Raw genomic sequence first — 25058 nt, 5'->3', positions numbered from 1 at the left:
TTAGCAAAAGTCGTAAACTAAATTCACGATACGCTTCAACTTTTTTCGTGAATCAATTACCGTAATTCCAATATCAAATCTGACGGATACCTGACTTTTTTTCCGCACCTGCCCGAATGTTCGAAGGAAAACGTAGCCTCTGCATCAGCAGTTTCAGGGAAAAACTCACCCAAAACTCCCAAATACCAATCCAGCAATACAGTTTACGATTATTTCCCCCTGGGTCTATCCGAGCGGAAGATTACAGTTCTTTTGGGTGCGCCAAAAACCCAAAAGGAAAACGCTTAACCCCCTTGCAACGTGCAGCAAAGATTTCCCTGCAAAGAGCGCTGTGGTGTCGCTGTGCGATAAAAATAGTTAAAAAATTACTCGTTTCTGTATGGCAAAGAAAAGGAAGCGGAGAGGGGAGCAAAAAATCAACCAGTGAAGCCCTTGACCATAATGTGAAGCTCATTAGTGACATTTTCGGTTCGTTCAGGCGGCGTTTCGGTGGTCCGGAAAATGGCAAAACCCATTGACCATAACGAAGGTGTTTGGTCGCTTTGCTTTCATCAATCTTTGGCAAACCCCAAGGACTTGAGTGAAACAAAAAAAAGAAAACACCTCTTCTTCCAAACCTCCAAAACAACACCCATAAGATCTAGAAAATGTCACTCTTTCGCCTAAAATTTCTCACGCGGGGGTCATGCCCTCAGTTAGTTAGTTAGTTAGCACCGTGTCAACATTGTCTTCCATCCCCATCATCCCATGCCTCTTCTTCACCACGCAAACAAATGGACGTAAATCTCACTTTTTAAACGCTCTCCTTTCGGCGCCCGGAACGGAAAATGTTTGTACGCGCGTCAACAAAAGGCGAACAGCAGCAGCAGCAGCTAACAAATAATCAATCACTGCCATCGTCAACTCGGATTATCTTTCTTTCGTCGATTCCTTCAGTCGACCGGTCAGTTTAGCGGATTGGTGCTGAGGTCACCACCTCCCGCCCAGTGCTGTGTTATTGGAAAATCAAACTTCACGGCACCGAGGAGACGAGGTTGGTTTGTGCGCAAAACACACAAGGATCTTTTGGGAAAATGTTGAAAGAAAGCTCCGCCATTGATGTCAATGAAAAGGGATCGCTCGATTCCGTTGAGATTTCAAAGACGAGTTCAAAAGTGGTATCTTTGCCATCTTTGCCCAAGAACGAACGAGAGCGTGCCAAAATGTACCATGACGTGAAGCTGTCGAGTGAGAACCTGTGATTTGGCTGCTTAATATTCCTATCCAGGTTGAGATCTTCACTCTCTGCGCGGATGATTCCATCGATACGGACGAGAAGACGACAACCACGATTGGAAGGTGTTGTTACATCGTGGTGTGTGAACTTACTTTCCCACCCAGAGCACGTGAAAATTCTATTAGATTCGCTTATTCCTTGCGGTGTACAACGAAATCGAATCCTTGTAAAACATACAAAGCGAAACAAAAACCACGGAACCATTTCATGTCATATTCCAATTTGCTACGCTGAATAGAAATACTCCCACACACGATCACTGCTGGGAAGGCTTCAAGGTGAGCGGGTGGATAAAAAGCGTTATCTTGATTTTTTTCAACAAAAAAAGCCATTGATAGAGCACAAAAAGGGCATGCTCGAAGAGGAGCTTGCGTGCAAAGTGGCAACTGCAAAATGGTTCTCTTGTAAAACAAACCAAAACAAAAAAGAAGCGCTGAATGAGAAACGAAATATCAACTTCGATGAAACAAATGAACTGAAATATGCTTACCAAACGGATCCGGACGTATACAGCGAAGCAAAAAAAAGCACCACGGACAGCCCAGACTCACAGAGCTTTACACGGAGCGGCGCGCAACCACACCGTGGCATGCAATTTGCAGACACAATAAAAGACCCGCAAAAATCAAGCAACCCAAACCGTCGGATTCCTTTAAAAAGTAATAACAAAACTAACACCCGCAGAAGCAAACAACGGCTAAAAAAAATCCACTCCAGATCGCCAAAGAGGCAAGGATACTGTGTGTGTTACATTGGGGCACAGAACGAACTCCAGCAACAACAGGGAAAAAACCCCATTATTGGACGACGACGCCGGGCCAAACAACAATCGATTCGTTCGCACCGAAATTTGTGGAATATTATTTCCAGATGATTTCCGACACCTTTCCGGAGCGGGGTTTCGGGGTGCGAGAGGGGCAGTAGTAATAACGAGCGGGATTTGAGTTCGGGATGCCGTAGGTCGTGCCGTAGGACACGGTGTTGGGCGACGATTGGGCGATAGAAATCATCAAACCTCAGCAGCACCCTTCGAACGAAATGGTCCGTATGATCGAAATATGCTTCGCTTCCTTGCTTCGCGGTGCTGTGGAATCTTGTGGTCAGCTGCCGTTGCGGCCACGGAATTGAGCTGCAAAATCTGCAGACCCCAAAATTTCGACGCATCCAAAAAAAAGGGGCCGTGAATTTTATTGCCTCTTCGGGTGCTCGCTCGCTATTGCACAACACACAGCCGTGGATCGATTCTGACTTTATAACTTTCCACTCGAGCGAACCAGAATCATGAAGCGAAAAATGATGTAATTTGATTGTGAGTCGGTAGGTATTTGTTTTTTTTTGTTGGTTTGTTTGCGTACTGCTGCTTCATCTGCATGTGTTCCAATCAAGGGTTTGAGATTAGTCTATCGCTCATAAAAAAGTGGTTCTATATGAAACGAACGTCCGATTTCTTCCAATCAAAAAGCCCGTCCAGTGAAATGGCTCACAATTCTCGTACATTAAAAAGGGCATTAAATGAATTTCTGAAGAACTCATATTTCATTCCTCAAAATGATCTATCTGGACCGCACACACACTGCCGAACTCTCTTCCGTCCGTGTCCGTCCTCAAAAGCATCAGCAAGTGAAGATGAGGAAACATTTGCCGACACTCGAGAAGCGGCACTTTGTTTCCTGAAGCGAAAAGCCCCTGACCCGAAAGCCTCACGGTGGTCCCATTTCAAGCCGGGAGAAAACCTGCGTAATCTAATCGCACAAACTGGTCGGGACTGACGGCGTTGCGCCTAACGGTGACGTTGGAAGTGGCGATGGGGTGTTGAATGAGAATGGAAAAAATGTGAAGTAAAGCAGCATATTGCGACCGTAAAATATTCCTCCTCCTAGATCACACTATCGGAGTGCGTCGTCGCCACTTCCCGTCGGACCAAATTTAGGAAACAATGCATCAGGCGGACATAAAAATAAGCGGGAGGTTACGTGTCGCTATGCTGCTCCCGTTGGTCTGCCACCCATCATCCTCAGCCCATCAAACGTTGATGAAATTCAAAAAACCAACCACGACGCTCACCGCATCACCCCGGAATCACCGGAAACTTCCTCTCCACGTAACGCTCCCTGCTCTCTCTCTCTCTCTCTATCTGGCGATTCACAAAAATGATTTCCATTCCGGACCACCTTACCTTCAAAGTGGGCGGGCTACACACCCGCACAGAAGGTAACATGAAGGGCGGCCTACGGCTGCCAACGGTGGACGAGATTCGGGGGCAGTGGTGATAATGCGACGGTGTCAGTATCAATTGACCTGAGAACACCATCCCCCGGGCTAGGCGCCCCGAACAAGTGGACCAGTCTCCAATTACACAGCTCCAAGTACAATCCAGTGGTGTGGCGAATTGTGGGGCGAGCGGAAACATGAGACGGCTTAACGGAGGGGAGAGGGCACTCACACACGCACACGGTGAGGGATGCTCTTTGGCCAGCCGAAAACAATACCCCATTCTCTAAGTGAGGAGGGGAGGGTGAAAATGCACAGTGGGAAAATATATCTACGATCGACGGGGATGACAAACAGCACTTTAACAGGTTGGTCCAAATAAAAAAACCCCTCCGAATGGGAAGGGGAGAAGGCTGTAGCATCAAGTTGGTGGTTTTTTGGGGAACGGAACTTGTTGAAGTAATTCAAGTCTCTTGTTTATGTTTTATGTGTTATTGATGAAAGGTTTAATGTATAAAAATGGTTGATTCTTTGGATTTTGAAGACCTTATCCTAACGACCAAGGTCAAAGGTCATACCTCTCATTCAAAATATCATCAAAATTTTCGCCAAATCTGTTCGTTACGCATAAAAGCTGTCAAGCACCCCAGTCGAACCCAGCTGTGGAACAATTGCTCGCGCTATCAGCAAAAACCGTCGTCTAATTATAATCATTTCATGAATAGAGCAGCTTATGCTGTCTTCATACAAAAGCCTAAACGACGAAATTCCGGAGCGTCTAGGAATCACATCAAATAAACAAGTCACCAGCAGCAACAGCAAGCAAACGGCCATCATCCCCCGGGGAGATAGCGATTCTTACATTCCCCGCCAACCACGACCCACAAAACGCTCTCCGACACCCGCTCCGGAAAGCAAATGGAACACAAAACTGCGCTCCAGTCGCACGAGTCTCTGGACAGTCTTTAAGCGATGATGCGTCATGGCCACCACCATTTCGGACATTCTTCTCTCCCTTTCATCTCTGGGTTGAACACACAAAGAGCAACATCAATGACCGCATTGCTACGTCCATCTCCAAACCAGCGTGTCTGTGCGTTTGTGTGTTTTTCGTGCCTCCACCATACACACACACACACAGAGCAATAATGATCTGTAATTGGGCGGAAAAAGCAAGCGACTTTGCGAAAAGTGAGAATCTTTCCCCATTTCCAAGAACGGAAAATAAAGCGCCAGCCGAAAAAAAAGAGGGATCCCTGTGGCCCATCCACCGCCGGATGCTCGAGCACCATTCCCTAAATGACGAAGATAAACAGCTGGAAATGGAATTCACTGTGGGATGATAGCGCAGGGCGGGGGAAGGGGCCCACCTCCCATGCATCTCCCATGCATGTGCCAGTTTGGTGTTGCTGGAATGCTGTATCCTCCGCAAAACGAACACCAACCACCACTGTGTGTGTGCAGGTCTCGTCACGAACACACTGGAGCTGTAGCATCAGCAGCCATCATCATCATCTTCTCCAAATTGATATTTATTGTATTGACCCCTGACCATCCGCCTGGACCGTCAGCATCTCCCCCCTCCCCCCGCAACACACCATTGTCTTCTTTCGTGACGGGAGAACAAATCAACCATTTTCCGCTGTTATGCTGTGTTCGATCGGCACACGATACGAGAAGATGGACACAAATGATCAAAGCGACATCTCGTTCGTACGGAATGAGGGTTTGATTTCCTTCGCTCCAGCGCCCCGTTTTCCAAGCGGACCTGCAGCCGAGGACGATAGAGTTGTAACCTTTGCCTTGACGCGCTGGTGCCAAAGTCGCACAAAACTGCCGCAGAAAGATGATTGCAGCACAGGTTCTTTTTTTTACGTTGATTCGCTGGAATGGTCCAACGTTTTACGCATCACCGGTATGTGAATGGTCCCATATCATCTGCGTGTGTTGTATGGGAGCCATAGCAGACATTACGAGTGGTATTAAACATTTAAGACGATGATTTGTAGCAATCACATACACCCGTGTTTGGGTGCTGGAAATTCAAGCAAACGCTCCAAAATGGAGAAATCTAAAATGCGCAAATTGTGACAGGCCAAAATCAATCACTGCATAAGAAATAACAAAAGCCCGTTTAGGCACGGTAATACATCGGGTACGGGAGGGAAACACAATATGTTCACACTGCATGCCTACAAAAACACAACTCAGTCACTAGGTCACTGATCACACCATCCACCACTTGGGGACGCAAACATGCGACCCATCAACCCATATAAACATAAACATGCTGCTAGCAACGGTCACTACCACCAACACCACGACCGGGTAACTAGGGGAGGGGCACAAAATAAACATTGCCGATAAAACACGGTCCCCCCCGCCCCCTGAACGTCGCCTACTGCTGGTCATTGAACGTTCATTAATCTTTCCACCATTATGCTAATATAAAGCGTTTTATTGCTGAAGCCAGAACGACTCCAAGGTTTAGTCTTGGAAAACCGAAAGAATTCCATGTCCGAGAGCTCCGAAGTCATCCGAAATGGTTTCAATGCCACTGTTTGCGCCAGCATTGGTCCTCTACATGTTGCAATGGATTCCAATACAGTTGTTTGATGCAAAATCGATTCGTTAACACACAAAGAGCGAGAGAGCCAGAGAGCGGGCGAGACTTTCAAACGTTCCGTCTGTACGGAACGTCATGCCTATCGCTGTATTTGTTGTACCGCGCTTCAGCCGCGCTACAGTAGTGATGGTGTTGCCGCCTGCGCTCGACTGCAGATGTGCATAAATATTCAACAAAACAAAACGACACTATCCACCAAGCGGGAATGGGTGGTGGTGGTGGTTAGGGTTAGATTTCCGCCTTCGCCTACTGTTAATGAATGGATGTTCATTTCGCCGGCTAACTTTGCTAAAAACCGTCCACAACTCACCCTTCCACAACTTATGATTGGATTAACGGAGGAGGCACTATTCCGAGGTTCTAGCGGAGGACGGCACGATGAGAAGGTCAAGCTGATCCAGCTTTGTTTAGCCTTCCAGGCATTCCAGCGTCTTCGATTCGTTTATGATAATCGGCTTTATTTACAAGATTATACAATAAATAAAATCAACTATCCTTGAACGGTGACGTCTCCATCGTGAGATGATGGCACAGACAAACACAACATCGGCTCAGGCCTAATCTCTAGACACTATTAAACGGCATCATCAGAATGTGTGTGTCTGTGTGTTGTTTCTTGAGCAGTGGAGTTTGTTTGGAAGGAACTGAACAAACATGATGCATTCTCCAAACAAAAACAGTGTTCACCCGGGTGCGTTATCAGCACAATCTCGGCACACCAAAACCCGTTGACCCGTTGGTTCGATGGTCAGTACTGGACACGCTGGACTCCACGCTGGTTACGCGACTTCCCTACTATTCGGTGAACGTAGACGACCAGATTTTAGGTCAAACCTTTGGAACCTTTTGCCGTTTGTTTGTGCAGAAGATTCCCATGTGAAAGTTATCGGTGGTAAATGCATAAGAATCGCTAGCAAAAGACAAAGCAATCATTTTGCCCCTTGGCTGTGAGGGTTCGACGCTATTTATCTTATCAATTTCTCTTTACATGCAGTTAGTTAGTCTTGGGTGAAAGCTACAGTAAGTGTGTCTAGCGTAATTCGCATAACATGTAATCTAAACATTCATTAGCGCTTGGTTGTTTAAACTCAATTCGCAATAAAAAGCAATCCACAAACCCCGAAAAGCAAATGTGCAGATCATAAAACCCAAAAACTGTAATCGGCATAGCAGCCGTCCCCCGGGTTCGGTTCCGTCTAGGTCCTCGATAACCTCGACCTTTCCGGCCCCTGCGGGCACATGGTGGTTTCAGGGGTCAGCTGCTCCACAAGCTCTATCAGCAGCAAAAGCGTTCAGCGTTTTGGCAACGAGCAAAGCCGCTTATCTCGGACACGCTGTACGCAATACGACGGCTGCTAGTAGCTAGCAGTCGCGACCACCACAGCGGGTGTTAGTCGTGGAGCGACACAAAGCTGCCTGTTGTTCGTCGTTCTCATCATCCTTCGCATCTTCGCATTCGCATTCGCCGCTTTTGCTCATCCCAAAACACAGATCATTGTCGTGACATAAACGATCGATCGAAAACAACCGGCTAATAATGCGCTCATTAATACACCACCCCATGGGCATGGATGTTTCACCACCGAACCCCTCTCTGCGTGGTCAACGTCACAGAATCTTTCTTTGTGTGCATGTTCAAGACGTTCGATTTCGGGCCCGGGGTCCTCTCTAATGACGTTCGAATGAGGGGAAAAAACGGTATAAATATATATATAAAACGAAAAAAAAGGAAAAAATAAATAAACAAACAAAAGAGCGTCACCGGGTGCTCGAAATATGGGAGTTCTTTTTTTGCGAATGCCGGAATGCCGCACTCTACTCGCAATTACCCAAAACCGTAATGGTTGTGTGGGAGCATTTTTATCACAGAAACATGCTACTCTGGGGGATGGTATCACCATTACAACGAGGAAGGGTGGGAAAACGCGTTACGCAATAAACATCACTCGCTCAAATATCGTAAATATGTTTAATTTGTTTTCGGCGATCTTCCGCTCTGCTATGGTGGAATGGAGCAGCAGGAAGAAAACGAGGGGATTTCAAAACAACCAGACGTCACTTAAGAATCGCTTTAAGAGGAAAGAAACCCCGAAAGACAACCCCACCGTGGGCAATTCATGAAGTTGATTTTGTTTTGAATTTTGTCGGCGAGTATTTTTATGAGCGTTTCGGGAGCACCAAATTGTGTTACTTTTACTTTGTCACATCCTAAATAAACGCATTTTTATGGAAAAAAAACTCTTCAGCCGGGTGGAAGGAGATGTTCATATCTTGGAAAGCAAAAATTGTCCTTCACAGTTGAGCAAACTTTCATATTTTAATCGAATAACGAAACCGGCAACTGTTTATCTTTCTGGCTCTTTTCTTCACTGTCTGTGTGTGTTTGTATCGTTTAGCAAGATTCTTCCACTCCCTGTACCATACCCATCATCATGTTCAAGTACCCATTTTTCCAATCAATTTCTCCCATAATCGTTTTTATTTTACTCCTCCACCATCTAGCCCTCTTGTAAACCATGGTCCCATTTAGCATTAAACCACGCGTCAATTGGCATCCTAACCACACACACACACATACAACGCTCGGCGTCTATTACTGGCCACAATGATGGAAAAACAGAAACAAAAATGAGAAGAAAAAAAAAGAGAAATAACACGCACACGCTTTATTGATTGTGGTTTAGCGTCGTGGTTTGGCTTGATGTGATTTGTTTACACTCCAACGGCACACACACACACACACAGAGCAAAACTCCTTCCCAAACCACCAAACCCCCCCCTCGAACTGGAAGCTAAATATAGGAAGTAAACATGCACACAGCACTTTACAGCAGCGTGCAACGAACAAAATGGGCGGGAAACAGAGGGAAAGCTTCTCGTTTGGGCAGACAGCGCGCGTTTGGTGCGGTGTGTGTATGTGTTTGCGAGCCGCTGGATAAAGTCATAAATTTCGTCGTCTCTTCGGCTTTGAGGATTCCAGATTGCTTTTTTTTTTGTTCCTGCCTTCACCGGTTTAGTTTTGTTCCACACCGGCCCTCGTGAGTGTTCCCATTTTGTTTGTTCTTGCCAAGATTAACTAGATTGCGGGATAAACGGGAGCGGGAGTGAACGGCTTGAAATTTTCACCAACGCGCGCCAGCACAATAATGTTCTATAAAGTGGCCAGAATATATCGGAATGTTGGAATTGAAAGTTTGGACCTCGGGGTGGAATCATGCAGGGTTTGCGCGCTATATTCCGTTTGCCTTCAATTGGTTCCAATTCAATCACAAGTGGAACTACGACGACGACGACGACGTCTGTTACTGTTAAGTGGAAGCAACGATGCTGCTCGCTGGTCTCGTGGTGTGTGTTAGTGTTTTTCTCCCTCTATTGTCCCCCTTTTAACGGGAAGCTGCACAAAGCACAAAAAAGAGGGGACAACAAGCGGGAGCAAACTCAAAGAAACCATCATAAAACATCAAAAAGCCACTCCAGCAAGCAAGGCGATATGCATGAGTAGTCCCGCTTCTTTTTTATGTACTAAATTTTGAATGTTCCTGGGAATGTTCTGTAGCATTCTGCTTTTTTCTCCGGGGAGCCGAGCAATCAAACTGGGTTAACTGGGATAGAGAAGCGAGTGCCCAACACAAAATCCATCCGTCGCTCGCTACGCAACCCGAAATGCAAATTAATGCTTACGAAATCATCCATGCAAAGACTGGCGGCGATGGTGTTGGCACTGGTAGAAGGTAACACACACACAAAAAAAAACCCACCATCCCCAACAGTCGCGCGAATCAAACGAAATCACCACTGCGTAAACAGGGGAACTAAAGCAAACCATCTATACCCCGCCTTGATCGAGAGTTAGAGAGAGAGAGAGAGAGAGAGAGAGAGAGAAAGAGAGAGAGAGAGAGATAGAGAGAGAGAGAGAGAGGGAGAGAGAGAGAGAGAGAGCCTAACTAAGAAACAAAACTATTAAAATAAAGGGGTGCACAGGAAAGGTGGAGGGTGATGAGACGACCGCAAGAACCTGTTTTTAATTCCTCCAAAAAAAACGGCCAAAAAGTGAAGAAAAGCATCCCGAAAACGCATCACCGAGAGGCACACGGAGCTTACGAAATATCTCAACAGTGAAGCACCACAAAAAGCGCATTATTGCGCAAGCCTATTTTTTCTAATCCTGTTACAAGGTAGCAACAGTGGATAAGCATAGGATTTTAACGGGCAAACCGTTAGTAGTAAGTCCTAAAACCTAAAACAAAACCAATCGGAGCACAAACACAAACAAAAAAAGCCCCTAAAAACAAGGCACGAAAGAGTGGAAAAGCCAACTAGAAAACAGGATAAGCAAATTGGAATCTTAGCCTTAGCGTGCATTGTTTTCAATTCTTCGCTTCTCCGCCACAAATCCAACCCCGTATCCGAACCCCGAATCAAAGTGGAACGCAATGAACCGTATTGTACCGGCGGCGTCGGAATGGACGGCACAAAAGCGAATCAAAGTTTGTCAACCCGTTAAAAAACCCTCTACCCCTTCTTTTCCTATCATCCCGCGCCCTTTTGCTGCTCCTCCACCAATCCTGTGTCTCGGTCAATGAACCACAAAACCCACCAATGAACATCGGTGGCAGTGAGATGACGACGACTGTTGGATTCAGGGGTAAAAGGGGGTAAACACAAAAACAAAACTACAACCGACCTGACCCAATTAAACGTGTCACACAAACACACACACACACACACACACTCAGCTACAAACCGGTCCATTCGAAACAGGTACCGAGTCCGGTGTCGCAGGTTCCTTTGATTCGTCGTCGAGAGCCTCACGCAAGCCGCGTGTGATTATCGCGTAACCAAGCGAGTGATCCAATCCGGAGAGATTCTGCATCCATAGCAGGCCAGCTGGTGTGTACGCAGAAGAGGCAACAATGATCACCAACCAGCAGCACGATCACCAAACGCACGTGGTTTGCTTACCCACCCCAGACCCCAGTAACAGAGGAGCAAAGGTGGAAGTGGAATACATCAAGTTCATGCTAAAAAGAAACTGGTCACAGATCATAACTGGCTCTTGCAGGGGGTTGCTGTTGTGCAAGCAGAAGAGTTTCAGTTTTCTTGGCTCCTCTTTGCTCATGTGAACATTCTCTGTGTGTGTGTGTGTGTTGGTCGGAAGAATTTCATGGTCAAGGAAAAATGGAAAAGAGAGAGAGCGAGAAAGACACACAGAAACCGCGCTAAAGACAACCAACAATAATAATAAAAAAACCCCACGTTTCGACAGGTGATCGCGAAACCGGAAAGCTGGCGTGCAAATTCCTGTTCTGGAGCGCACAAGATGAACATGAGGAGTTTGAGCTCTAACCGTGTCGGTTGTTACAAAATGACAACAATTAAGCTTTCGTAGCTTTCAACCCTTCGTTCCCCCTTTTGGTTACTTGAACTGTCACCAAACTGATCAACCAAGAACGCTGCCGTTACATGATGCCACACTTCACCTGAGCAAACATAACAGGGCAGGCTCACACCTTCGCCCCATGTCCGGGTGCGGGTATTGTGTGTGTGTCCGTATTCGTGAGCTGATTGCCAAACTTGTGGATGAGCTCGAACAGAGCGCCGTGTTGAATTTTTTTGGAGATCGTCCAAAAACCTGCTTGTGAAGAAATGTTTGATTACTTGGAGGTGGAGGTGTTCCGCTTGCTTTTCTTCCCCCATTCTCAAGATGGGGTGTGCGTTTTATAGCCCAGCGCGGACAATTTTTACCTCTTCTGATGGAGGCCAAAAATGGAGAGACGGATAAAAGTGTGTCTACGTGTCTTGGACACGGTTTTTTGTGTGTGCTTTCTTTGGCAACTTGCTAATTTGTACCCATTCTTAACGCCACCGTCCACCACTACCCTCTCTTAGTGCCAACGGTTCTTTAAACATTTTTATTTGCACACCCTCCATAATAAACGAACACACATTGACACACGGCCAAGGTAGATTGAGGCGTTGCAGAGAATTAGATCGTTAAAAAGATACACCTCTAGAGGAAAGGTTGATGTAAAATCTACGGTATTAATAACCCTCAGAAGGTGTTAACGGGGAACCGTAAAACAACGGTTGTACAAAGTGTGTCCACCGGAAAGTTGTGACGTTGCCGGAATACGAAATGTCCGGAACCAACAGCAACAGCAAAAAGCCAGCCTTGTAACGTCAGCGAATATTTATTGAATCTTGGATGACATGAACATGCTTTTCTTCACCTGTTTCAGATGTTTACCCCTTTGCACCTGCTGTGTTCCGTTGATGCCGTTGATGCCGCTTCATCACGCTTCATCTGAGGGGCATTAGTTTACAGAAAACTGTCGAAACTGCTGCTACCATAATTTATGACTTCCTAGCGGGAACATTGGGAACATGAACTTTGCAAAAGTCCATTCGGAGGCATTAGAGTACGTTTCATATCAAATCTTCCTCTCGCTACGATAGTGATCACGACACCATGATTTGCGTCTATCATGACCTCTCTCTCTCTGTCTCTTTCTGTCACCCCACACCGAATGGCAACGAGGACGACATAACGAAATGTCATCATCCGTAGAAAGGTCATCTGCATTTCAAAGGCACGCTTGGCCACCGTGTTCGTGCTCAAAGTCAATGCGGGGCTTACCGAAACCGGACGACGCTGTGCCATATTGCAACACACGGGCCATGGTGGTGGTATAGACGGTTGATCATTTTGTAAAAGACACCGAGGGAAGCGCGTAAGACCAGGCCACATAAGCCGAAGCTTCCTGCAGAGGGCTCAGCATCATCATAGTCATTACTCGGTGCCATAAGGGTGGAGGCGAATATTTTATGCGATTAAACTATGGAATAATAATATTCATTCCGGGCGCAATACGACCTCGATTACTGCGAATGGAAGAGGATGAAAGCTGTCACCCTCCCCCCAAAGCTGCTTAGCTCGTGCGTTTCATCCGGAATTTCAAGACACACACACGCACACGAAGATGTTTACGTACACACGTACTTTCACGATGGTACCATGCATGGTGGAGAATAATTTACTTTCTATCTTTCGTAGAGCGTAGATCGGCCGCTGGTGCGTTGCGAAGGATATTAACCGATGTTTATGTATCAACACGTACGCCCTTTACATTTTGGCGGTTCAGGAGGTTGAAGGCTCTCTTCTGCTGGCTGACCCGCGGTGAGAAAATATCTATAAAATCATCTACGGAAGTTAAGGCCGCCACTGGCCGCCAACTCCACCTTCACAACAATCGCTTAACAGGCGGGAGTGTGGGTGAGGTGATGATAAAAAAAAAGACCATGACGAGGCATAAAGAGCCAGTGTCGTCAGGCGGCTTAGTGAATTAATTTGAAAGCCAATTCCAGCCAACACCTCGTAGCCAACAATGTGCCTCGAATGTGGGACCACACGGTGCATTAAACTAAGTAGAGCAGAGCACTTAACATATACTGTTGCGCAATGGTAGAATGTAAAGCACGGTGACTATGAATATCCCAATGTCCCAATGGCGTGATTGGTTCAAAATCTGGTCACAGGCATCACAAGCAAACTGAAGCACATGTATTACCACACAAACACTCAGAATCTGTGATGTCTAACAGACTTCATCTTGGAGTAAACTTTGAGCATGTTATCAATGCCAGCTTCTCGTCTACTGGCTAAAAAAAACACACAACGGGAAGACATTATCAATTTTATTGTGATGTTGCCTCATTACAGCTGAGACTTGTAACAGTAAAAAAAAACACACACACACAACCAGCGAGGAGTTCAAACGAGATCACACACAAAATTGATAGCCGGGATCCTCGGTTGTTACATGTTCTGTCAATAATGAGCAAACAGGCCATTACTTCCAACGCACATTGATAAGAGTTTTAGAGCAACAATTTTCACCCCATTGCTTCAATAGTGCGAGCACGGATTGTCTTTATTATACAGCCGTACAGCCGTGATCGCAAAACTAACCTCAACAGGCGTGCTGGAAATTTGCATTCTGCGTCGGTCTCAACATTCCAGCGGGAGTTTTAAATATATTGTGTACAAGTCTTCTCCCCTTCTGTGCTGGAAACTAATATGAATTCATTTAGGTGGGTACGTACGTCGCCATACACTGGCAGCGGGGTCATGGTTAGTTACGGGCCTGTTACGAGCAACTCCGACTTCAGTTCCAACCCGCAACCGCCAATGTGAAGGGATGATCAGAACCCCTCTTCACGATCTCTCGTTTAAAAAAAAAAGCCAACGGTCTAACTAATTCCGACACAATGACTCAACGTGCACATCACAACCATGAGATCGGAGCTTAACGGAGATCGTCATCCCTTCGTGCGCTTCTTCCCTTCTGTCCCCCCACACAGACACATACACACATACGATCGATCGTGATCTACGTGGTTTCCGGATCTGTAGCGTGTGGTGTGTCGCACATGCGGATCTGGAAAGTAGTACGCCGTCACCTCATCTTTGGCACCGCTCACCTTTTTTTGTAAAGTTATTTTTAAGGTGCGACAGAATCACAACCCAACACAACAACATACCACACAAACACTCACACTTTGCGTGCGGCAAATCATAAATGCAGTGCGCGCGCGTCACGCTGTCGATCGTGGCGGTTCTCTCTGCTTTAACGTTTCAAATAAGAATCGTTCTCCAATTTTTCGAGCTCTTTATCCTCACGAAAGCGTCCAAAAAGATCGAAGCAAGCCATACGATCGCCACCATCACCAGTGTGATGTGATGTGTGCCGTTTTGTTATTCATTTCGTCTACAAGCCCGATGGATGCACCGCCGGACACGCATTCTCCTTTTACCCCGCTTTTTTCCATTCTACACAAACACAACGCTAAATTGTTAATGTGCATGAGGTTTCGTGTGATTGCGTGTGTGTGGAGCGAGAGAGAGGGATGAATAATATAAACTGATGCAAATGGGGATGGTAGTGATGGTGAATCGGCCTGCTAAGATCTTGCCCTTTTGAGCGGACGGACGGACGCAGTCAACCGTAGTCGCGTGCAAAAACACATGACCGTCGTCTTGGTCGTCGTCAGCAGAAGAATCTCAGAGCAGTTGTTGTGTGAGAATGTTTCACTTTCTTTCGAGGGCGCTTCTTGGCGCATTGGTCGCATGTTCTGCAATGTTTTGCCTTGCGGTGCGCGTGAATGTCAGCCTGCTTGCGGAGAATAAATATTATGCTCTCGGAGCGTGTTTCACATGGAGTTACTGTACCGCGGTTAGCAACGAAAAAAAAAAACGGCATGCTGTCGCTCAGCAGATGATTTATTTGTTGCATTATTTAAGAATGATGGGCTTTTAGCTCTATTGTTAATGCGTATTGTGCTCACTAACGATACATTAGCTCAAATTGTGTACATTCTTGTTATTTTGGCTTATTACGGGAATCTAAACAAGGATTTTTTTTAAAGAAAAAGACATATTTTTGGCTCAAGATTATAAGGACTTGGAACCTAGAGGTCTACTAGAAGACGACTAAGTGATCCAATAGTAGACACAAAGGCCTGAGTAGAATGAACCAGAGACTACGATGTAAGTCGGTCATTTATAGCAAGAAGAAATGATCGTATCATGAGATAACATAACTCTAAAAAAACCCAGCATAAGATTAGTAGGACTCTGGTGTCATTGAAGAAGAATATTCTACTCCTACTCAAAGAAGTTTATTTGAAAATTTAAGCAAGTTGACTCAACTCGTCCAGATTATTTGCATGAATTTCAAACCCATATTTAGGTACTATCATACTAAGTTAAGGTCGAAAAGACAACTTTACTTTCAGAGAAGTATCATGGGAATTAAAACTAAACATGATAACATTATCATGTCCCTTGAGAACCCAGATTGGAGGACCCAAAACTTAGCTCCCATTTAGGATAGAACAAACCACAGGACAAGCTAAACGCTTCGTCGCCGTGTTTACCATTTCAAAACTTACCGGAAAGTACATTCCCTGGGGATGTAGAAAGTATGGTCCGGAGCCCCACAGTTTGACGGCTGTTTCGGTGTTCCCTTAGTGCATAAAACCCGATGACTTCCAGCGATCGATGACTGTTCCGCTACCAGAAACGCTTGCTTGCGGGGTAGCGTTGATTTCGGTGGACGATCTTGTTGCAAAAGGGGATGATGTCCCGTTTTTATTTTTTTATTTTTGCTTGTTTGTTTTGCTCTGTGTATGTTCCCTTCTTCAAACTCTCTCTCACACACACACACTCGCCAATTACCCACTGAAACTAGGAAGCACACAGACACAATTTCCCTTAAATTTGAAATCTTCACGCGATTACCAAGCCTTGTTTAAATACCCTCTTCTTGCAAGGAAGCACACTATTTACGACGACAACAGCATGGGTAATATCGGTTGCACTGGAAGCGCACAATGGGGGGGAAAGGGAAGAGAAATTTTGCTGTTGTGACTATTATATTTTACTTTTTCCTCAAACTTTTGGCGGGCACAATTTCACGTGCAAATCGTGCAGCAAAAAAAGGTGCGCAAAAAATAAACACTCACTCACACAAACACACTTTAAATAATAAAATATGGCACACCGGAGAAGGACTTTCTGCTTCGCCTTCTTTTCCTTTCTTCGCTTTCTTTCACTCTCTCTATATCTCTCACGCTCTATCGCTCTTTTATACCCTTCACACTTGGGGCGAGAGCACCACTAATGATTATGCAAAATTTGTGCTTCACTGTAAAATTTTCAAGTTGCAGATCTGCTAAGGAGGAAAAATACAAATGTAAAATTATCGTTTTACGAATTCTTCATCAATTCTTCAGCAACCAGCATGGTTGCTATATTTCACGGCCAACTCGACGCACGCATTTCGTTTCCAGAGCATCGAACAGATATGAGGGGAGATTTTCGCTAAGCACGCTAGATCCCTGGCCCTTTTATCTCCTCCTGCACCAGCGGTGCAAACGTTTACAAACACTTTCAAGCAGCAAGCAGCTCGGTAGACGAACCATCCTCACAAACACTACCAAAAAGTATGTTCTACCGCATAAACCGATACATGGTGGTATACGGGGGGGTAGTCGTATTATTATTTTGGGTGAGAATAAAAAAAATCCATTCATCGCTTCCTCTCGTTTGGTCTGTAATCTTTTTACGGGAAAATTAGCAATTTTTCAACGCACCATATGTTACGTAGTATTGCTTAGATGGTCACTCTAAAAAAAATGGAAATTCAAATCCCTTTCTAACGAATCCTAGACATTCGCGGTGCTCTGTACTGTAAAAATCCAAAATGGTAAACACAACCACTGATGTACGCGTCCGCGTCACGGGCTTCCACACAGATAGACAGAAGAAGAAAAAAAACCCTCTGTAATCTGTACTCCCATTCGCCACACAACACACACTCGCAATAACAACAGATCAATAACTGTGATTTGATTTGGCTCCTTCACCCGTAATAAACACTGACACGGCCTGCCAAACCAACCAACACACACGCGGGGTTTTTGCTGATTGCAAAACTCAAATTCCAGACGCACCAAATGCCAAATACCAGTCGCATACGCTGACTCTCCGGCGGGTACGTTATCCTGGGGATATCCTTGCAAGAATGGCACCACTCGAATGTCTCGAAATCACACCACCACCAGCGCAGCAACATCCCGAGCGACAGGCATCGCGCTCTCACGGTCACCAATACCAACCAATCAGTACGGCGACGGCGACCACGACGGTACAGCAGGGCTGCACGCTTGCACGAACACTCACGCACACACTAGCAGCATCTCAGCAGCAGCAGCAGCAGCGCCTAGCAAGGATTAAACGTCAAAGGGAAGCTGCCGCGAGTGCGGTGGCAAAAACGGTGTGATCCCGGGGAAGGAAAAAAAAATGCAAATATACTGCTGCTGCTGCTACTCCTGCTGCTGCGGCTTCTGCCATTTATTTGCCGCGAGAAAACGGTAACGTAATTTCCCATGCCGCCACACACATATGCACGCACACGCCGAGTGCGGAAAACCATTGGCCATTCTTTCCCTTTTTAGTACGCTTTATTTAGCGCCACACAGCATCCCACACATTGCACAACAAATCACAAGAGCACGCGCGCTGTGCCTTATCAACCGAAAGATGGGAACCGAGCACACCATCACGCACGCACACACAAGCAACGAAAATAATATTTCATCCTGCACGAACAGCACCCGGATCCGTGTGTTGTGTTATCTAATTGCAATAAGTACCAAGGATTCGCACCAAGCAAAAATCTTCACCCGTCGATGTTGAGATCTGCCCCCGGACAGAGGTTCACCTTTACGCGACCGCGGTTTGAGTTTGTGTGCGGGAAAATGTGCGCGGACTGAAAATTTTTGGTCCCGGAAACACGGCACTATGGGCGCGCGCGATGCACACGCTGGCACAAAGTGCGCGTTGGCGATTCGGTTCACGTTTGTTTGATGGCTGGTTTTGTGTGGATTGATTGGGACCTTTGCATTGGGGAAATGCATGTGCGGTGTGGCAGAAGCATTGGCTGCCATTTGAGTAAGTGCGTTGAAAAATGAACCTTTGAAAGTAAAATATTTTGACCAAGGGTAGCGTCTATGTAAAGCCACCGTGCACGCACAGTGGAGTGCTGCCGGACAGCATAGCTGATGTGTGTCGCTTATTTTGATTTGAATTTGTGAAAAAAAAAAAAACATAAATTGTTTCTATTTTTCCCGATAATTACATTTATCGATGTTTTGGAAGTAAATATCTAGTAAGTGGACAAAATATGACTTCACGAACGTATAATTACAAAAAAATCCTTCAAATCCCGTTGTGCATCTCATCTCATCCCCGAAATAATCTGACAGCATGCAGACTCGCGTTTAGCATCTTTTTTCTCTTCACCCAGCTCACATGCAGAGAGAGTGTCTCGCGTAACGGGAGAGCGATTCTCTCGTTAAAACAGTTTTGGGCGCTCCAGGGGAAAACATTTTCCCTCTTGCTTCAATGTTTGTCGAATTCGTTTCCACACCGATCAGAATTCCACTGTGGTTCATTTGAGCCAACGGTTAAAATACAGTTCCCAAAATTACTTGATGGCCCCCGTTTTAAAATAGAAGTGAAGAGGATTGGTTTTGTTGGAAATTACTTCATTCCCGGTATTATGCATCTTTCCCGGGGACTGTTTTTTTGTGAAATATCTGCCATAAAACCACTAGTTGGACGTACGATATGCCTACATTTTGAATGGCTATTTGTCGACTAAAACAAGAATGAAAATATGCTTCCAATGACAATCATAAATTATTACCGCTATAGTACCCGTACGAAGCTATACTAACGACAGGTTTATTTTAATTGAGGCAAAACTTTACCATAAACTCACACACAAAGCTGCTCTGGCTCTATTTTTCGCTGAATTCAGCAGCCAAAGGATACAAAAAATCAGGATAGCAATCCTGGCCAACTACTCGTATAACCATTTTACCAGCTGCTCGAGTTGACCCGAAAGCTTGTTCAGCGGATTGCATACTTTCAGGAGCATAGAAGTTGTTCAGCGGATTGCATACTTGGAAATGGTCGCTGTGCATGAAGCATTTCAACGAAACATGAAATATTTCAATTTTGAATTTGAAATATTTCGAGCCGTTGGCAAACGAAGCGGTTTTCTGGGGTAGAGATGTTGGTGGAGTAAAATTTATGTATCGGTTATTTATATGAGTTTATCTATATTTAAACAAAGGCGGCGCTCTAGCAGCAATCGAACACGGCATCCGACACGAACAAACCCATATAATCATATGGAGGTGCACTGTCAGGCACAAACAAACAAACAAGACAAACATGTCAAATCCTATACATTTTTCATGTTCGATGTCGTGTTCGATTGGTGCTAGAGCGCCGGGTAAAAGAATCACATATTGCTTAGAATGAATGATAGTTATTATTAATTTTAAACGCTATTTATTAAGACCATTAAATGTATCATATCATAATTTCTGTAAAACGAATAAAACCATTGAGAAAAGATTTTTTGGCATGTGGACCTACTTTTCATCAAGCAGAAGTTTTAAACATCTCCAACAAACAAACAAACTAAACCCCTGCTGAGCTAGTTGCATTCCAACAAGAATTTCTCACCAATCACCCGATACGATAAAATTGACCCTATGCAAACAGTCCGCAGACCACGTCTCCCCGTATGCCCGCAATCCATCAGACCTGTTCAAATATTAACCCAATAATTCAAACGAGCCAACCAAACCGAACATCCCGACCCATCCAAAGATCATTGATTTGGTTATTAATTATGTACGAAAGAATGAACACCAGCTACTTAAGCAATAGAAGCAAGGGGTGAAGGAGCAGCAGAAAAAAACTAGACAACACAAACGAAAACGGTTCAACGGGATAGTGAACATAAATCGATTCATTAGCAAACATTAATTTACTGCGCCTAACGATCACCAATCTCGTCCTCCCCCCCCCCCCCCCCCCCCCCCCCCCCCGGGGAGCACTTGTGTTGAATGTCCTGGAGCAAATCCGTTTTTTCGTTCGGTGGATGGGCCGGTTGGTATTTCGTGTGCTAATTAAAGTAATCATACACGTACCTCCACCGCTGCAGCTTCCTTTGGCAAACATTACTTCACCCTTCCACCGAGAGCGTAATGGTGTTGTAAATTGGTAAACGCTTTGTTTATTAGGGCTTCGTCCCTTTTCGGTAGGTTGGCTCGGTTTTCTGTTCGCTTTTTTTTTAAATTTGTTTCTTTACCCTCCCCAAAATGGTCAGTTTGCTAAGCCCACACCGGTTGGGGACGGTATGCTATTTGCTGTAAACTTTTGAAAATGAAATGAAAGAGGGGATGTGTAGATCCTTCCCAGGCTTTTCCCAGCCACCCAGGGGTGTGTGGGCTATGTTTTGCAAATTTAACTATGTGGCTACGGGGTAGAGAAACGGCACAAAACTGTCATCCCTTTCGGTCGTTCTAGGATACTAGGGACAACCACTTTTTCACTAGTGTGCACCAGTTGTACCCGCATTAGAATGAGGTTAGTAGTACGGTAGAGACAAGAACCAACATCTCGACCGTAGTTGGACCTATCGCTCCATAAAGTCTGCTGCTGTTGGACTCATCTTCAACAGCACAGACTTTACTAAACCACAACCAACGGGACGGTTTTCAAACGACATCAAAGCGGCTCGGACAGACGTGAAGTGAAAACGTGTAACACCTACCGCTGTAGCAAACTTGGGCGACGACCAAATTGAAATTGATGTCCACTGGATAAGAGGATAAATGGTGCTGCTAAAGGAGGTAGTAAGGGTTCAAGTATTATCTAGCAATTTTCAACAACAAAAAAACCACCTGTCCCAGTGTGAAAAGTCTGGTGTCGCATCTGTCACATCAGTGCTTGGTGTACTTAGCTCTCTCTCTCTGTGTAAGTTTACGGCCATCCATCGATCCCCATCGCTATAAAGTCACCTCGTTAAAGCATCGCTCGGTTTGGTGATGCTGTGTTTTATATTCACCGACAACACCCATAACCGTGCTGGCGTGCTGGGGGCAGGGTTTTTCGAGCGCCATCAGAGGATCCATCAGCAAATGGTGGCCCTCGATTTAGCAGATCCCAGGGAAACACGATCGATCGATCGTAAATGTAAATCGTCGCACCGCACACGGGGGGGAAGGAAAACTCGGACACATGTTTCACTTTTCAGTCGTTTTGCATCTTACCCTTCAGCAGCGTGTAGCGTGACTTTCCAATGTAGTCTTCCCCTTTATTGTTTTCACGTGTTGTGTGTACCGAAGAAACGCTGTCATCGAACCTGGGTACAAATCAATATCCTCTGACAATCGTTTTGTTTTTTTTTCGTTGCTGTCCGTTTCAATGTGTGGTTGTGTGCGTTTGTGTGGTGGTCTGCAGGGAAATTGAACACCATTCCGTTGGGATCGTAAAAAGAGAAGACAAATCGTAGGTTAACCCCTGGGTTGCGTATCACTTTACTAACCCCCTACTCAACACTGGATGGATTACTATACTGTGGCCGATCCTGTTTGTGGAAGCTTTCACTCGTTTTGTTTTTATCAGGCCCCTTTCTCACTCTGTCTCTCTCTGTCTCTCGGTTTTTGTTACAACGAGACAGCACGACAGCTAAATGTCCTCCCGATGATACCACAAAAAGAAACACATTGTTGGACGCAGGCAGCCGAAATTCCTTCCACTTTCCATCATCCATAATTCATGAGCGTTTGGGAATGAGGGAGGGAGGTGGGACAAGCCCAAGGAACTTCCACGGGACCAGGTGAAATTGCCAATCGGAAATGTGAAAAGCCGGGGCACCACTTTGCCGTCAGAGAGCGAGAGAACGAAGTGGCTTTTGCCTTTATTTTTGGGGTGCTTTGTGGCGAGCACTTTGATCGACGGGTGAGTTGTGGTATATTTTGTAATGTTTTTTCTTCTTTCGCTTTGTTGGTTCGCCTTGTTGAGGTGTTGATGCTTCCAAAGGAAAAAGCTACTCCGGTGGGCGATGGTAAGTCATTGACAGAAGGCGGAATTGAAATTTGTCCCTCGATTAGATCCGGAAGCAGGCAGCAATGTGGGTTTGTTTTTCTGATGGACACAATTTTGAGCAAAAGATGTACTAAAACATTGTTAATTAAATACTAAAACATTAAGTGATCTAAATTTTATTAAAAAGCGATAAAATACTAAGCACTTGCTTAATCAAGTGGTGCCATCTACAGTGGCCGGCAATATAAAGTGGCCACTACTTACAATTTTACATTTCTTCCATTTTTTCCGCGAAAAATGAAGTTATTGTACTGCTTTATTTTTTGAAACTATGTTCGTGATATGCTTAAGAATGCGCAGTACCATAACATGACATAAATGAGAAGTTTGCTTCAAGAAAAAATATTTTTTCCAAAATTGATCAAAATCACTGTGCCAAAATAAAGTGCCCACTTTATTCATTCTGTACAAAATATTTTTCTGAACAAAAATAACATCAAATTTATAATTTATATGCGTTCCTCTCGCATTTTTTACATTTTCGAGGATCTTTGACATAATTTATTTTGTTTTATTTGCACATATTTGGCATTTATTCTTCCTAGGAGTATTTCAGAGCTTTAACATATTTTGTTTTTCCTAATCACGTCATTCTCACCACATTTGCATCAAAATTTGCACACGAAATCTCGATAGGATTAAAGTTAAGACTAACATTAAAGAAGTTTTATTCGATTTGAATGAAAAAAAAAAAATAAATAAAAAATTCTTCGTGTATAACTTAAGTCGTCTTCCTGTTGTAACATAAATTTATTTACTAACTCCGTATTTTTCACAGAAGACAGATAAATTCACACAAGATGCTTATACAGGTATAAGCTTTCATTATGCCGTCGATTCATACCATGCTCCCCACTCCTCGCATAGAAAACCCCTCCCTGGTCATCACATTGCACTCTTCATACATATTGGTTTGTTGGATCACGTCTAGATATTTTTGAACATCAGTTCTAATTTGGACTCATCTGTCCAAATATCAGTTTTTCAACAATCTAACGATATATCTGTATGTTCTTGATCATATTGAAGCCAATTGGCTTTGTTAGATTGCTGTAGCTCGAGCGAGGAAGTTGAAGAACGCCACATCTAACGGGCAGTAAATTACGAAAATTGCAATGTGATAGCTAGGGGGTGTTTATCTTTAGGAGTAGCGTAAAAACTGGTGTGAATCGAAAGTACAACTATGGCTGATATCTTTTTTAACATTACTTCATCAATACTTTGGGATATTTCTTTAAAAAAATGGGGTTTGAAAACTAAAAACATGTTCCTACAGGCTATCATCTCAACACACACAATCAATACAAAAGACATTTCTCAACTAGTATCGTATGAAACACCTTGCATGTCTTCCATGAAGTCTAAATCTTGGTTCCATCGAGAATTTGAGGCAGATACTATGTGCAAAGGTGGATAAAACTGGTGTCACAAACAAATAAATTTTAATTTAAAGCTCTTGATAACGCTTGAGAAGAACCAGATGCAAAAACTAGATGCAGAACTAGATAAACCTTTAAAAATTAGAAAAAAATACGCCAAAGATCATCGAACATGTAAAGAATGCAAGAAGAACGCATATAAATTATAAGTTTGGTGTTATATTTGTTCAGAAAAATATTTTCTGTAGAATGAATAAAGTGGGCACTTTATTTTGGCACAGTGATTTTGATCAATTTTGGACAAAAATATTTTTTCTTGAAGCAAACTTCTCATTTTTGGCATGTTATGGTACTGCGCATTCTTAAGCATATCACGAACATAGTTTCAAAAAATAAAGCAGTACAATAACTTCATTTTTCACGGAAAAAATGGAAAAAATGTAAAATTGTAAGTAGTGGCCACTTTATATTGCCGGCCACTGTAGTGGCCAGTAGCTTAAGATGATCATATAAAACGAGGAAAATAGCGATTATTTGATGTCAGTGATGTCATTTTCAGTGGTAAAAAGGCGCACTGTGCAACACTAAAACATTAACTGATACCAATTTTATTAAAAAAACGAAAAACTACTAAACACTTGCTTAATCAAGTGATGCCATCTAGTGACAATTAGCTTAACATGATCATATAAAACAAGGAAAATAACGATTCTTTGATACTAGTGATGTCATTATCAGTGGTAAAAAGGCACACTGTGCAACACTAAAACATTAAAGGCCGGGGTACATAGTCCGTACTAGCTAGTGTGATTTTGAATTTCACTAGCACATCTGGCGGCAGCTGGTGGAGGCTGTTTTGGTCATCGAGGGAATGGTCGTGCCGGATCTCTAAATAAAGTATAATTTTCATCGTTTTCCGATGCGTAAATGGCTAAAACACTTGCACAATATATTTTTGTATCAATTACAAAGCTTTTCCAGTCCAGTTTAAGTAAAAAATATGGAAAAATATCATATTTTCTGAAGCGGTTT

At 44.3% G+C, this 25058-nt stretch overlaps 1 protein-coding gene across 20 annotated transcripts in view; it reads right to left on the bottom strand.

The window, feature by feature from the left end:
* The window catches only part of LOC120953509 (homeotic protein female sterile), a 168897-nt gene that overhangs the window by 134717 nt on the left and 9122 nt on the right, over window positions 1-25058 (bottom strand). The window contains exons 1-2 of one of the 20 annotated variants that reach the window (XM_040373505.2): window positions 18330-18520; window positions 16065-16846 (exon numbers count right to left, since the gene is read on the bottom strand). The exons of 14 other annotated variants lie outside the window; for them this stretch is intronic. In XM_040373505.2, the coding sequence (XP_040229439.2) occupies window positions 16065-16076 (12 nt within the window). In that variant the 5' untranslated portion in view covers window positions 16077-16846; window positions 18330-18520. Of the gene's footprint in view, window positions 1-16064; window positions 16847-18329; window positions 18521-25058 lie in introns of those variants that run through there. 5 more of the 20 variants (XM_040373507.2, XM_040373506.2, XM_040373504.2 and 2 more) reach the window with 5 other exon arrangements.

The sequence above is a fragment of the Anopheles coluzzii genome, chromosome 2, assembly GCF_943734685.1.
Source record: "Anopheles coluzzii chromosome 2, AcolN3, whole genome shotgun sequence".
Lineage (NCBI taxonomy): Eukaryota > Metazoa > Arthropoda > Insecta > Diptera > Culicidae > Anopheles > Anopheles coluzzii.
The sequence above is the reverse complement of the archived record's forward strand: the minus strand, read 5'-3'. Positions and strand labels throughout refer to the sequence as shown.